Source organism: Macaca mulatta, chromosome 15 (assembly GCF_049350105.2).
Source record: "Macaca mulatta isolate MMU2019108-1 chromosome 15, T2T-MMU8v2.0, whole genome shotgun sequence".
Classification (NCBI taxonomy): Eukaryota; Metazoa; Chordata; class Mammalia; order Primates; family Cercopithecidae; genus Macaca; species Macaca mulatta.
In genome coordinates, this window is record NC_133420.1 from 45,611,579 (window position 1) to 45,627,854 (window position 16,276).

Below are 16,276 nucleotides of genomic sequence, written 5' to 3' on the forward strand. Positions count from 1 at the left end.
TTAGGAGTTCAAGACTAGCCTGGCCAACATAGTGAAACCCTGTATTTACGAAAAATAAAGAAATTAGCTGGGCATGGTGGCATGTTCCTCCTGTAGTCCTAGCTACTTGAGAGGCTGAGGTGGGAGGATCGCTTGAGCCCAGGAGGTCAAGGCTACAGTGAGCTGTGATGGTGCTACTGCACTCCAGCCTGGGTGAAGGAGCAAGACCCTCCCTCTAAAACTAACTAAATGGATAAATAATTTTTTAGTACTTCTAAAAATTACTCTTCAAATTTCATAGTATTAAATTTTAAAGTGTTTTTAAAATTCGCGGCCAGGCGCAATGGCTCATGCCTGTAATCCCAGCACTTTGGGAGGCTGAGGTGGACAGATCACGAGGTCAAGAGATCAAGACCACCCTGGCCAACATGTTGAAACCCTGTCTCTACTAAAAATACAAAAATTAGCTGGGCGTGGTGGCACGTGCCTGTAGTCCCAGCTAATTGGGAGGCTGAGGCAGGAGAATCACTTGAACCTGGGATGCAGAAGTTGCAGTAAGCCAAGATCATACCACTGCACTCCAGCCTGGTGACAGAGCAAGACTCCATCTTGAGCACAACTCAGTTGTGCTCCTATTCATATGAACATTATCGATCAGATTATCTTTATATAGGCTTTTTAATGCTTTTTTCATTGTTGACTGTTCTTCATATAATTTTTATGTATGTATAATTACAGTGACCCCAAAATATTTTTGTGTGAACAAGTTAATCTTGAGGGAAATTGATACTGCTGTAAACAACAGATCAGGATTTTCCAATATGGCCATTTATTTTGCTCATGACAAAATTTAGACATTATCAGATTTTAAAAATTGCTTTTCAAGACTATGTGTGCTTTTCGAGAACTGTGTGTGTGTGTGTGTGTGTGTGTGTATGTATATATATATATTTTTTTTTTTTGAGACAGTTTCACTCTCTTGCCCAGGCTGTAGTGCAGTGGCAGTCCAGTCATGGCTAACTGCAGCCTTGAACTCCTAGGTTCAAGGAATCCTGCTGCCTTATCCTCCCAAGTAGTTGGGACTGTAGGCACACACCATCATGCCCTGCTAAATTCAAAAAATAATTTTTTTTTTTTTTTTATACAGACAAGGTCTCGCTGTGTTGCCCAGGCTGATCTTGAACTCCTGGCCTTAGGTGATCCTCCTGCCTCATCTTCCCAAAGCACAAATGTGAGCCACCTGGCCCTATTTTATATTTATAGTATCTCTAAATCGCTAAAAAGATGGAACCACATGATTATCTTCTAAGAATGTAGTAGCCTCCACTGAGAAAGAACAAGTCTTGTGCTATAGTTGACAAAAAGCATGTGCAATTTGTATATATAAATGGGAGAGTACCAATTTCCCTTGGAAAACATTCTTCACTTTACAAAGAACTCACCTTTGGATTCCTCTAAATGACACGTTCCAGTATACTTAAACATGTCTTTCCATAATTATCTTACCTTAATTCATATTACGTAACTTTTAGGGAAATGTCTATTGTATAAAATCAATAATACCTGTGTTTTACATCTTTCCATTTGATTATTATAAGAGCATGATTTGTTTGCTTATTTGGATAACAGGCTCACTATGAGGTAGTAAATAGAGCAATATATGAGAACAACATAACTCTCCTTAGTGGACTGCTTTTATTTTTATTTTTATTTTTCGAGGCAGAGTTTCGCTTTGTTGCCCAGGCTGGAGTGCAGTGTCACGATCTCAGCTCACTGCAACCTCTACCTCCCAGTTCAAGCAATTCTTGTGTCTCAGCCTCCTAAGTAGCTGGGATTACAGGTGCCTGCTACCACGCCTGGCTGATTTTTTGTGTTTTAGCAGAGATGGGGTTTCATCATGTTGCCCAGGCTGGTCTCGAACTTGTGAGCTCAGGCAGTCTGCCCATCTCAGCCTCGGAAAGTGCTAGGATTACAGGCATGAGCCACCGTTCCTGGCCAGTGGGCTGCTTTTATAACCAGGTTAATATATAGTTGATTAACAGTCAAAGGAAATTATAGGTATATATGTTTTTTGTTTTTTCTTTTAGAGACAGGGTCTCTCTTTTTCGCCTACGTTGGAATGCAGTGGTGCAAAAATAGCTCACTGCATAGCTCACCGCTCCTGGCCAGGAACTATATTAATGTTAGTTTAGAGCCCATAGTTACAGATTTTCACCTTTGATTTCCACGGAAACAGGGAGGTTACTATACCTACCTATGCTCTGATTGTCAGACATGCATGAAGTTTTTAAAAGCGAGGCTCTTCCTTTTTGACCAAGCCAATCAAGACATACAAGTATGTAATTTTTAAAAAAGTTGATGAATCATATAAAATTGTTTTTGTAGGTAGAAAATCATCAAATACAGGCAGTTTTAACTTAATGCATAAAAATTATAGTAGTTATTATGTTTATATAATATCCTTTATTATATAAACGTGAGTTGAGACTTGTGGTTTATGATGGGCACTGTCATTAGAGAGAGGTCTCTGCATCTATAAGGAGGTTTTTTAATAGTTGGAAGATACTTTATTATGCACTTATTTGTATAATACCTAATTTATAAGTCTTTTTGAAGATTGCCCTGATAAAATGGGAGCGAAATTGTCATTCAGTTGTTTGGGTAGTAGTTGAAGAAAAGATCTAAAGCTGTGGTTTGTGAACTCTACACCATGGCATCCTAGGACCCCATGGAGAAATCCCAGAGGCCTCATGGAAAATTGTTTTGAAAGCAAACACAAAACTACCTGTATTAGTTGGACACCACATGAAGTAGTTTGAGATAGTTTACAGTTTCAACAGTGCACTCTGTTCTTTTCAATGACATCATATCTTTGCAAAGTTAGGTTTTTAACAATTGCCTTGATAACCAACAAGTACTGTGTGAAAATCAGTGTGGAACAGGGAATGAGGATTGGTGGTGTCTGAACTGATTCTAAGGTTTGAAAAGTGATACAATGCCCAGGCACACATTCATTAGTAAGTAACTGTGGTTATTTAAAAATGAAATTAAATATTTTTTATTTTACATTATGTGCATTATTTTTTTAAACAACTACAAGATGTTAGGACACAAATACTTACTCGGTTGTTTGGACCTGACTATTTACTAAACAGAATGGTTATGTATTTGTTGGCCTGGGGTGTCATGCAAACATTACTGAGATACTAAGGCACACTGTGAATTAAGAAATTCTGGGAACCTCTGGTTTAAAGTAATTAGACTACCCAATCAGAATTCACATAGCTGAGCAAGTCATTGATACCAAGTGGAAAGGTACATTCAACTGAAATTTCTCATGGATAAAGTTTTTAAAGTTGCCACACCATTCTACTTGTTTAGTATTACGTGACAAACATCTGTACAGTAATCCCCCCTTACCCAGGGGGAATATGTTCTTTTCAAAAACCCCAGTAGATGCTGAAATCACAGATGGTACTGAATTCTTTATATACTACATTTTTTCCTATACATACACACCTATGATAAAGTTTATAAATTAGACACAGTAAGAGATGAACAACAATAATAATAAAATTAGCAATTATAACAATATACTGCAATAAAGGTTTCGCGAATGTGGTCTTTCTCTCTCTCTCCCCTTCTCTGTCTCTCAGAATATCTTACTGTGCTACCCTGACCTGTTTTTGTGCTGTGGTTGACCACAGGTAGCTGAAACTGCAAATATGGGCTGACTACTATACGTTTTAAATTTAATTCTGATTACTACTAAAGAGAAAGAATCTTTTTTAAAATTTTGTTATTACTTTCTTAGAGACAGGGTCTTGCTCTGTCGCACAGGCCAGAGTGCAGTGGCACATCATAGCTCATTCCATTGAGCCCAAGTGATCCTCCTGCCTCAGCCTCCTGAGTCACCGGGACTACAGGCATGCAGCACCACACCTAATTTAAACAAAAATTTTTTTTTTTGAGATAGGGTCTTGCTATGTTGTCCAGGCTGATCTCAAACTCCTGTCCTCAAGTGATCCTCCTGCCTTGACCTGCCAAAGTGCTGAGATTACAGGTGTGAACCACTGAACCTGGCCCATTTTTAAATAAAAATAATAATGCAAATAAGAAATAATTTCCTAAAAGATGTCTTAGGTATTAAAACACCTAGAAATTCAGAAAATCAATGAAAAGAATACTGTAGCCTGGAATTCAAACATTATTGAAGTCTGAAGAACAATTCCCTTCTCTATGTCTGTTTCTGGAGGGAAAGAAGGCTATTATATGAGAGTCACTGTGGTATTCTAAAATATAAGAAAGAGGCAGACCATTTTTCTGCTCCTCAAGATAGTTATCTGACCAGCTTTGTTAAAACTGGGAATCTAAGGATCTCTTAACTCCATTTTAGTTTGAAGAAAGATATTAACATTGAAATACATAGTTGCACACCAAATGGCAGTGGAGTCAAGGCTGGGGTACACTTTTATTTCTGCTCTCAATTTTCCATCCCTGCCAGATACTTGTTATTTCTGGTTCTAGTTGTTATTTCTGATTCTCTGTATCAGTGGACTTGTAATTACATATTGCTTTGCTAATTATGTTTCCTTAACATTATTTTGACAAAGTTTCAGTTATTATTTACATAAGGCACCTTTTACCATCACATTGCCATACACAGGCATAAATATCACAAATATTAAGATAGTTGAGGTTTTGAGAGCAGCAGACATTTGGGGAAAATTATGGAACCTTCATGTGTTGGAGCTGGAAAGAGCCTTTCAGGACTACTTTAATCATTTCTTTTTTTTTTTTTTGAGACAGTCTCGCTCTGTTACCCAGGCTGAAGTGCAGCGGTGTAATCTCGGCTCACTGAAACCTCCACCTCTCAGGTTCATGCCATTCTCCTGCCTCAGCCTCCCAAGTAGCTGGAATTACAGGCACCCGCCACCACGCCCGGCTAATGTTTTGTATTTTTAGTAGAGATGGGGTTTCACAGTGTTAGCCAGGATGGTTTCGATCTCCTAACCTCGTGATCCGCCCGCCTTGGCCTCCTAAAGTGCTGGGATTACAGGCGTGAACCACCGTACCTGGCCTACTTTAATCATTTCATTTAACATGAATTAATTTGCCTGTTTTGGGATACTTTGAGCAAACTGTCCTAAGCAAATAACAACTGTTTATGGAAGGATTTCCATAGGTAATGATGTTTTCTTAAGTCTGATATGAGATTGGAAGGAATTTTTCATTGATTGTAACTTTAGTATTTCCTACTTCTGTTCTGTCTCATTTCTTCTTACTGAATCCTAAATTGAGATAGAAGAATACCTTCTTACTGTCCTTTCAGAAATAACCAATTGTGTAAGTAATGCATTCTTGGAATTTGGTTGTTGTGATACCAAGATATAATAAGAAACACATATTTGGTCATTGACCATGGTTCCTAACATAGAGCTCCTAAAACTCATAATTTCCTGAGTAGTAGGGGTACTAGGAGAATGTTTCGTTCTGATATTTGTTTTTGTTTTGTTTTAAGTGACAGGGTCTTGCTCTGTTGACCAGGCTGGAGTGTTAAAGGCACGATTGTGGCTCACGGCAGCCTCTACTTCATGGGCTCAAGCAATCTTCCTGCCTCAGCCTCCCAAGTAGCTAGACTACAGGCACATGCCACCAAGCCTGGGTAATTTTTAAATTTTTTGTAGAGACAAGGTCTTGCAGAACCATTCTGTTTAGTACATAGTCAGGTCCAAACAACCTAGTAAGTATTTATGTCCTAACATCTTGTTGTTTTAAGTTGCCCAGGCTAGTCTTGAACTCCTGGCCTCAAGCAATCCTCCCACTTTTGGCCTCCCAAAATGCTGGGATTACAGCCACCCTGCCTTGCGCTGATATTTGTCCTTTAACCCATTTCCTAACACAGAGCTCTGAAGACCTTTGTGATTTCCTGGGTGATGGGAGCATCTTTTGTTCTAATGCGATGACTCTTTATGGGCCCTGGATGGAGGCTGGTTGCCAGGGAAACCAACCCTATAATTTGAGGGTTGGAACTTTCAGACCCACCTACTGACCTCTGGGGAAGGGAGAGGGACTGAGGTTGAGCTGATCACAAATGGCCAATGATTTAATCAACCATGCCTATGTAATGGAGCCTCCATAAAACCCCAAAAGGACAAGGTTCAGGTGAGCTTCTGGATAGCTGAACACGTGAAGGTGCTTGAAAGATGGTGTGCCGGAGAGTATTGAGGCTCTGTGTCCCTTCCCATGCGCCTGGCCCAATGCATCTCTCCATCTGGTTATTCATCTCTAACCTTTGTAATACCCTTTATTAATAAACTAGTGAATGTAAGTAAAGTATTTCCCTGAGTTCTGTAAGCCACTGTAGCAAATTAACCAAATCCAAGGAGTGAGTCATGGGGGCCCCCAGTTTATAGCCAGTCAGAGGCATAGGTGACAGCCTACTGCATACTTGCCACTGGCGTCTGAAGTGGCGAGCAGTCTTGTAGAACTGAGCCTCAGCTTGTGGGATCCAACACGATCTCTAGGTAGATAGTGTCAGAATTGAATTACAGGACACTCAGCTGGTGCCCACTGAAGAACTGCTCGGTGTCAGAAGTTTTGTGTTGAATGAGAGTATAGTGTTTTTTTTTCCAAAAACAGTTTGTTTTTTCCTCTGTCTCTCAAAACTGTATTAAATCTTTCCTTGAGTAGAAGACTTCTCCCGAGACATGCCTGTCTGTAAGACTGGGTGGAGCAGGTCGTGACGTGCAGCATGGAAAGGCCCCGCAGAGCTTCTTCTACCAGAAGATTAAGCTCTAAGAGATCAGGCAGGAAAAGGGGATTGGAGTTAGGATGAGAGTACATGACCAGTACCCTGGAAGGCTTAGAAAACTCTCTTCAGAAAGACCACAATGAGCTGAGCTCAGTTGCTCACACCTGCAATCCTAGCACTTTGTGAGACTGAGGTGGGAGGATCACTTGAGCCCAGGAGTTCAAGAGCAGCCTGGGCAACATGGTGAAACCTGTCTCTACAAAAAAAAATACAAAAATTAGTAGGGCATGCTGGCTCACACCTGTTGTCTTAGCAACTTGGGAGACTGAGGCAGGAGGAACGCTGGAGCCCAGGAGTTTGAGGCTTCAGTGAGATATGATCACATCACTGCACTCCAGCCTGGGCTACAGAGCAAGACCCTGTCTTGACGTATGTCTTCTTTTTTTTTTTTTAATGAATTATCTTATCCAAATAGAGGGAGTCTGCTATTACTAGAGTTTGATGACATAGCATGAGTGGGCAGAGAGGGGAAAATGGGAGATGATAGAAATGAACGTGCCAGAGATATATTTTGCCCAGAATCCTGGCCACAGACAGTATGCTAATGCCTGATTGAAGAACAGATTTAGCTGAAAACACTGCAAAAGGATTATGAATACTCCTCGTACAGCCTACACCATCCCTAGCCAGTCTCTGCTCCTCTCCCAAAGAGAGGAAAAAGTTTGCATCCTACCACCTAATTCTTCCTCTTTATAATCAGTATAAAATTCTTAGAATCCCTCATGTGGGTACCCTTAGGAGTACCTAGGTCTGCTCTGCTTGAAAAATGTGGTTTCTTCCCATATTCATTCTGCTGGCCTAATGATTCCAGTCTCCTGAGCCATCATCGTCCTTATCTTTTTTTTTTTTTTTTTTGTAGTTCTGTTTTTCAGTCCTTTAATCTTTTTGTTTCTCTAAATTAGGGATCAGAAACTCAAATGCTTACAGATAATGTAAACAAGGTGATAAGGACTGTAATGAGCTGGAGAGTGCCCAGCTAAAGGGGACAACTATTTCTTAGTTCAGGTGAATTGTTGCCATGGGGGCATGCACATCACTTGTTGCCAGATCTTGAGATATATTTCAAGAGAAGCTAGAAATCTGAGAAATTAGTGTACAGTTTCTCAATGTTTACATGTTAGTATTTAATTCTGATTTTAAAAACATAGCTAGGTGTTGCTCCTGGACCATAATGTGGCAGCCTCTACCCTATATCTTATGTAAGTGTGAAGCTGAAAATCCAGCCCAGTATAAAGTATTTGATACAGGCCATATCTCTTTGTATCCTGTCAGTTACACTCCATTTCTTTCTCAGAATTGCTTTCTGGTCAGTTGAAATTTTTTGACATGTTCCCTGAAACATTGTCTATTATATCTGAATGGAAGCAGTTGAGAAAAAGAAATATTTTGATCCGAGTATGTTTACTGTTTTTTCCCCCATGAAAAAGGCATGCGTAAAGAGGCTTCGAATAGAGGACGACGAACATCTGCCTTCCCAAAGATTGACGCTGCCGGATAGAGACTGCACAGGCCCCTGCAGCATTTGCGGCCTCAAAGATTTTGTTACAAAGCAAATGCTGTAACTTATACCTTGGTAGATTAAAATTCTTTAGAACTCAGTCTTAAAAGTCCTCAGCTACACTTTAAATATAATATGATATTACATTCTGCTTAAGTATTCGTGAATGATGCTGTTAAAAAGTTGCTGGGAAGTAGGCAGGAGGGAAGAAGTAACCATTTAGGGAAAGTACTTACTGGTGAATTCATTATCATGTTAGAGAATAGGAATTTTGCTTTCTTGGTTCTAGATGGCTTAGGTTTATAAAAATAGGTCTAAAATGTTTCTTATTATGTTTCTCTCTTTCTCCCCTTTCTCCTATTCCCCTCTTTTTTTTTTTTTTTTTTTTTTTTTTTAGGTTTTCAAAACAAAAATAGAGTTGCAATCTTGGCAGAACTGGACAAAGAGAAAAGAAAACTACTTATGCAGAACCAGTCTTCAACAAATCATCCTGGAGCTAGGTATTGACACTATAATGTGGTTTTTTGTTGTTTGTTTTTGTTTTTTGAGACAGAGTCTCACCTTGTCCCCCAGGCTGGAGGGCAATGGTGCAATCTTGGCTCACTGCAACCTCCGCCTCCCGGGTTCTAGTGATTCTCCTGCCTCAGCCTCCCAAGGAGCTGGGATTACATGCACCTGCCACCATGCCCAGCTAATTTTTGTATTTTTAGTAGAGATGGGGTTTCACCATGTTGGTCAGGCTGGTCTCGAACTCCTGACCTCAGGTGATCTACCCGCCTCGGTCTCCCAAAGTGTGGGATTACAGGCATGACCCACTGTGCCTGGCCTATAATGTGGTTTTTATATTCAGTGATACACAAAATTTCTTGGACGAAATAAATTGGCTGGCAATGATTTTTTTCTTTAACACTGCTATCTATTCATTGTGTTTCATTTCTATAGGGGAGGCTAAACTTTACATGTGCCCAACTTAGTTCTTATTGGGAGGGACCTCTGTAACAAAAGACAGATTAACCAGAGAAAAACAAATTTATGATTGCATGCAGCACACGTCGCAAGGGAGAAACCTTAATGAAAAGTAACTCAAAATCGTGGCTCAGAACTCTACTTATATAGCATCTTCAACAAAGAACAATAAATATGGCACAAACGAAAGGGATTTTAGGCTTCCAGGGGTGGGAAACTGAGAAGGTAAATACATGGAGAAAACAAATGGAGTAAGGCTTGTGGGCAGAGTCCTCTGCTGCTGTCCCTAGGCTAAGAGTCTACAGTTGTCTCCAGTAAAGGAGAAGTTATAGCCTATCTTTAGGCAGAAACTGGGGAGGGGTGAGAGAGAGCTTTTCCTCAGTTTGCTGCTGCCTGTTTTTTTTATTTTTAAGCAACCCTATTAACTGAGCTGCTGCTTAATTGCTGTCAGCTCAAAAATAATTTTATATCAAAGAAGCATATTTTAGGTGACATATTCTGGTTCCCTTCATTTCCTAGTCAGACTCAGACTTAACAATTAAACTATTTAGTTGATTAAATTGTAAACATTCTAACTAGAATATTTAATTTTCCCTATAGCCTTCAGCCTTTTTTTTTTTTTTTTTTTTTTTTTTTTTTGAGACAGGGTCTTACTCTGTCACCTAGACTGGAGTGTAGTAGCACAATCATAGCTCACTACATCCTTAGTCTCCTGGGCTCAGTGATCCCCCCCTGAGTATCTCACACTACAGGTGCACCCTACCACACCTGGCTAATTTTTTTGTTTTTTAGTAGAGACAAGTGAGGTCTTGTGTTGCCCAGGCTGGTCTCAAACTCCTGGCCTCAAGTGATCTTCCTGCCTCGGCCTCCCAAAGTGCTGGGATTACAAGTGTTAGCCACTGCACTTAGCCCTTATAGCCTTTTTTTTTTTTTTTTTTTTTTTTTTAAGAGTTTTGTATGGTTTTTTATTACTGCAATTGCTGCTGGTGGCCAACTTTTTAATCATTCTGCAAAGTAGGTCAAATTTAGGTAGCTTGATGATCTTTATTATAGGTATTCAGTCTCTGCCATATTTAGTATCTTCCCTCAGATCCATTATCGCCAGGCATGGTGGCCACGCCTGCATTCCCAGCACTTTGGGAGGCTAAGGTGGGCGGATCACTTGAGCCTAGTAGCCCGACAGCAGCTTGGGTAATGTGGCAAGACCCATCTCTACAAAAAATACAAACAATTAGCTAGGCATGGTGGTGCGTGCCTGTAGTCCCAGCTACCTGGGAGGCTGGGGTGGGAGGATCACCTGAGCCTGGGAGGTTAGGGCTGCAATGAGCTGTGATTGCACCACTGCACTCCAGCCTGGATGATACAGTAAGACTCTGTCTTAAAAAAAGAAAAGAAGATCCATTATCCCCTTCAGCCTCCACCCTAAGTCTCTTCCGTCTTTCTCTTAAAGCAATTGTCTGTACTCACCTTTACTTTCTCACTTATTCATGCCTCAACCCACTGCAGTGTGACTTCCAGGCTCTCCATCAAAGAAAATGTTCTTGCCTACGTCACTTGTAACCTTCCTGGGCTAAATCTGGCAGACCAGAGTCCTTTTCTTATCAGACATCTTGGCGTTATTTGACACCACTGATCACTCTCCTTCCTCCCTCCCTCCCTCCCTCCCTCCCTCCCTCGCTCCCTCCCTCCCTCCCTCCCTCCCTCCCTCCCTCCCTCCCTTCCTTCCTTCCTTCCTTCCTTCCTTCCTTCCTTCCTTCCTTCCTTCCTTCCTTCCTTCCTTCTTTTTTTGACAGGGTCTCACTCTGCTATGCAGACTGGAATGCAGTGGCACGACCTTGGCTCACTGCATCCTCTGCCTCCTGGGTTCAAGTGATTCTCATGCCTCAGCCTCCCAAGTAGCTGGGATTACAGGCATGTGCCACCACACCCAGCTAATTTTTGTATTTTTAGTAGAGATAGGGTGTTGCCATGTTGGCCAGGCTGGTCTCAAACTCCTGGCCTCAAGCGATCCGCCCACCTCGGCCTCCCAAAGCTCTGGGATTACAGGCCTGAGCTGCCGCACCCGGCCCACTCTCTTTCTTAAAGTACTCTCTTGGCTTCCATTTGCTCACTCTGAGAATATAAAACACAGTAGGAGGAGACTGTCTTGATTTCTTTTGTGGACATTTCTCTTATTTGTCCCTTGAATGCTGACAGCCCTTCGAATTCTGTTCTAGACCAGGCTTCCTACTCTGCCTCTTTTCCCACATGCTGTTACGTATGTGCTAGTACGCATTTGCAGCTCTAGTCCGTCCTTTCTTCTAAGCACCACCTCTGCCTCCCGGACGTCTCTACTTTGATGTCCACAGGCATTTCAGATGTGGTATGTCCCAACCTGAACTCATTCTCCCTTCCTGCTGTCCAATCAACTACTGAATATTCTTGTGTATCCTGTGTCAGTAAATGCTTCAGGCTGCCATCTACTAGTTACAAAGGCAGAAATGTGAACTTCAGTTGTTTACCATTCCTTTCACTTTCATCTCCAAGCATTCACCATTCTCTTGTGATTATACTTTGAAAGGTGTCTCACATCTGTCCATTTTCTTCATTGCTACCGATGCTATCCTGATTCCTGGCCACTCTCATTTCTTGCCTCAATTATTATAACTGCTTCAGATTTCCTGTGGTCTTACGCTTCTTGAACACATTCATCAGTTGTGTCATTTAGCAAGCTTTAATTGGGAAGTAACAGAAATATAACAAAATTGGCATAAACGTTAGGGTATCTGTTAGCCAGGAGTGTGAAGATAAGGTAGTTCCAGAGTAGCTTAATTCATTAGTGATGCAGCTTCATTCATCTTTCCTTTCGGCTTTACCCCATGGGTCAGTGGCTCCCTCGGGCCAGAATATGACTGCGGTGGCTTAGGCATCAGCCCGCACTGAGCCACCTGTAGAAGTAAAAGCCTGAAAGGTTGCTATGGTGTGTCCCATTTGTAAGAGTGTGGAAAACATTCTCAGAAGCCTTCCTGTAGACACCCATCAAGTCTGGTTGCCCAGATTATGTACCTTTCTCTTGCCTAAACCAGAAACCAGCTACGGGAATGACACTGTTTTACATCAATCAAGGTCTACCCCCCTGGGGCATGAGCCTGGCCTGCCTTGACGCATGTGACCGCTGATAATTGAACCAAGTTTGGGTTCCATCAGCAAGGAGGAAAGGAGATAAACAGCTCTGAGGCGGTGACCAACACTGTCTGCCACACTAGTGCAGTAGTGGTCTTTCTGAACTACAGGGTGATAGTTCTTTTTTTTGAGACAGGGTCTCACTCTGTCACCCAGGCTGGAGTGCAGTGACACAATCTCTTGACCTCCCAGGCTTAAGTGATCCTCCCATCTCAGCCTCCCGTGTAGCTGGAATCGCAGGCACATGCCACCACACCTATTTAATTTTTTTTTTTTTTTGGTAGAGATGGGGTCTCACTTTATTGCCCAGGCTGTTCTTGAACTCCTGGGCTCAAATGATCCTTCTACTTCAGACTCCCAAAGGCCTAGGATTACAGGCATAAGCCACTGCGCCTGGCCAAGAGGGTGATCCTTCTGATCATGTCACTCCCCTGCTGCTTAACACTCTTTGGAGGTCTCCTATTACTGTTAGGATAAGGTCTCCTTTTTTTTTTTTTTTTTTTTTTTTTTTGAGACGGCGTCTCGCTCTAGGCCAGGCTGGAGTGCAGTGTTGTGATCTCAGCTTACTGCAACCTCTGCCTCCCGGGTTCACGCCATTCTCCTGCCTCAGCCTCCCAAGCAGCTGGAACTACAGGCGCCCGCCACCTCGCCCGGCTAATGTTTTTTTGTATTTTTTAGTAGAGACAGGGTTTCACTATGTTAGCCAGGATGGTCTCGATCTCCTGACCTTGTGATCCACCCTCCTCGGCCTCCCAAAGTGTTGGGATTATAGGCGTGAGCCACCGCACCCGGCCAGTTCTACATTTTATGACATTTTCCAGAACACTATCCTTCCAATATATTAAGTGTCCTTATTTATTCTCCTGTTATTAATATACATCACACCTCAGCAGGATTGCTATTATCTGTGAGCCTTGTCCTGCATATACCCCTAGTGTTCAGTACAGAGCTATGCATCTAGTAGCTGCTCTAGAATCTGGTAAGTGTCTCTAAGTTTGATTGTTTATTCATAATAGTTCTACCTATGTGGAACATGGTTATGATAATTTAAGTTTAATTATTATTAATTTATTTATTTATTTTGAGACAGAGTCTTGCTCTGTCACCCAGTCTGGACGCAGTGGCACAATTTTGACTCACTGCAACCTCCATCTTCCGGGTTCAAGTGATTCTCCTGCCTCAGCCTCCCGAGTAGCTGGAACTACAGGCATGCGCCACCATGCCTGGCTAATTTTTGTATTTTTAGCAGAGACAGGGTTTCACCATGTTGGCCAGGCTGGTCACGAACAAGTTTAACTATTATACAAACAAAAGGGTATGGTTTTACCATTGACTGAATCATGTGATTTAACTGTTTTTTAAAATAATGTTAATAGAGATCATGATAGATCATGGTATCTCAAATCTGTTTGAGAGTAGGAGACCATAAGTTATAAATTTTAGGCTGGGCATGATGGCTCATGCCTGTAATCCCAGCATTTTGGGAGGCTGAGGCAGGCAGATAGGCAGATCACTGGAGGTCAGGAGTTTGAGACCAGCCTGGCCAACATGACGGTGAAACCCCGTCTCTACTAAAAATACAAAAATCAAATATAGCTGGGTGTGGTGGTGCATGCCTGTAGTCCCAGCTACTCAGGAGGCTGAGACATGAGAAGAGCTTAAACCCAGGAGGCAGAGGCTGCAGTGAGCTGAGACCACACCACTGCCCTCTCTCCAAAAAAAAAAAAAAAGATAAATTTTAAAAAAAAGATCATTTAAAATCTCAATAAATAACATAGACTTTCTTTATATAAATTCATGAAGATAGTGAGAGAAGGAAAAAAGACTTATTCTTGGAGGTCTTTTTCACCCCTATAAAGAATATATAATGAAAAGCTGTGATTCAGAAGTAAGGACATGTCTTTAAGAGATTTATTGTATAGCACAGTGACTGTAGTTAATAATACTTGAAAATTGCTGAGAGAATAAATCTTAAATGTTCCACAACCAAAAATGGTAAGTATGTGAGGTGCTGGATATGTTAATTAGCTTGATTTAACCATTTCACAACAAATACAAATACTAAAACATCACATTGTACACTGGAAGTATATGCAGTTTTTGTCAAGGATACCTCAATTTAAAAAAAAGAAGATAATTTACTACCATCCAAAAAAAAGTAAGGATGTTTCTGCCTTAAGCAGCCGAGTAACCAAGATTCCCATTTTAGCATTGCACTCTCGAGACCCTCTCTTAATAAGGACTTCCGGGATCACGCTGAGCAGCAGCATATCGCAGCCCAACAGAAGGCAGCTTTGCAGGTGAGCGAAGTGTAACTGACATTCTTGCCTCAGTGGAGGTTTCCTGGGTCTCAGAAGCCAGCACGTAGTTATTTTATATTTCAGTGGAGCAATATCAATAAAAATGTTCCACACATAATTGCAGTGGTTTGCTGATGTTCAGTCATGCCCAGTGGATTTGAAGGACCAGTGCAGCAGTAATGAAAGTCTCTTTTATGGTGTTGACTCGGTCATGATTGATTCTGTGCGTGTACATGTCAAGGGATTGCTTGTGCACAAAAAAGTTTAAAGATGTTTGGATGGACAGGAATGATCTTAAAAATTGAACTGGCTAGTTAAATAGTACATGCATTTTTTTTCAAATCTATCATGTCGTTATATCCTTTGATAGTTGTATTAGTTTATTATTGTTGCCTGGTTTTTTTGTTTTTTTTTTTTTATGCTCAGCACAACTGTTGTGCAGGAAATGTTTAAAAGCTAACTCTTACTATAGGACTAGGAATGTGATGCTTCATCAGTTAAAAAAATATTCTTCAGAGTAATAAATAGTTTCAGTGTTACAGTCTTATCTTGAATAATTTAAGATTTCCAGAGACTTTGGACAAGACATTTTTTTTTCATAGGCATAATTTAATCACTTGTATTTTTAAACCTTAGAATCCCAGAATTGGAAGGAACATTATGAAGACCGTCTCACTTTATTTTATTTTATTTATCTATTTTTTAGAGACAGGGTCTCACACTCTGTCACACAGGCTGGAGTGCAGTAGTGCCATCATAGCTCACTGTAACCTCAAACTCCTGGGTTCAAGTAATCTTTTTGCCTCAGCCTCCTAAGTAGCTGGGACTACAGGCACATGCCACTATGCCTAGCTAATTTTTAAATTTTTTGTAGAGATGGGTCTCACTGTGTTGCCCAGGCTGGTCTTAAACTCCTGGCCTCAAGTGATCCTCCCATCTCAACCACCCGAAGTGTTGGGATTACAGGTATGAGCCACCATTGCCCAGCCCTCCATTCACTTTACATGACCTAAAAACAGTCCTTTTTTTTTTTTTTTTTTTTTTTAATGACAGAGGGAAGTTACTGGTGGTTTTCTGTTACTTACATTTCAACATTCTCTACCAAATGTTGGTATTTTAATCACCAGTAATCTCACTGCCTTTTTCCCCCTCTCCTTCCCACTACTGCCCTTCTTTCTCAAGTTCCTGGTTTGTTGACCAAGATCAGAGTACTTTGGGATCTTTGATCCTCCTTTTCCTCACTGGAAGGAACAAAACAATTCATGTCTTTGAGTCATTTATTGACTGAGGACGATCACAGCTAGTAGATAGAGAGGATGAGAAATGAGTACTTGGTGTAACTTGTTAACCCAGATTCTGTATTACTGTCCACTTCCTGTCTATTTAAACACAACCAGCAGCAGCAGACTGATTTTAAAATAAATTCCGTCTCAGCCATAACAAGGAAAAATAAATGAATAAACAAATAAATTTGGTCTCAAGCATTCAGAAAGAATAAGTAATTTTAATGCCTTGGTTGAAGTTCGACTTGGTTGAATAATGACTCTGTTTCATAGC

At 41.1% G+C, this 16,276-nt stretch overlaps 1 protein-coding gene across 6 annotated transcripts in view; it reads left to right on the forward strand.

Annotated features, from left to right (window-relative positions):
- INIP (INTS3 and NABP interacting protein) overlaps positions 1–16,276 on the forward strand; it is a 35,874-nt gene that overhangs the window by 15,836 nt on the left and 3,762 nt on the right. For 2 of the 6 annotated variants that reach the window (XM_077968323.1, XM_015117060.3), the window contains 2 exons: positions 8,689–8,791; positions 14,629–14,719. In XM_077968323.1, coding sequence (XP_077824449.1) covers positions 8,754–8,791; positions 14,629–14,719 — 129 coding nt within the window. In that variant the 5' untranslated portion in view covers positions 8,689–8,753. Of the gene's footprint in view, positions 1–1,126; positions 1,211–5,500; positions 5,645–8,688; positions 8,792–14,628; positions 14,720–16,276 lie in introns of all 6 variants that reach the window. The other 4 variants (XM_028834976.2, XM_077968322.1, XM_028834974.2 and 1 more) reach the window with 4 other exon arrangements.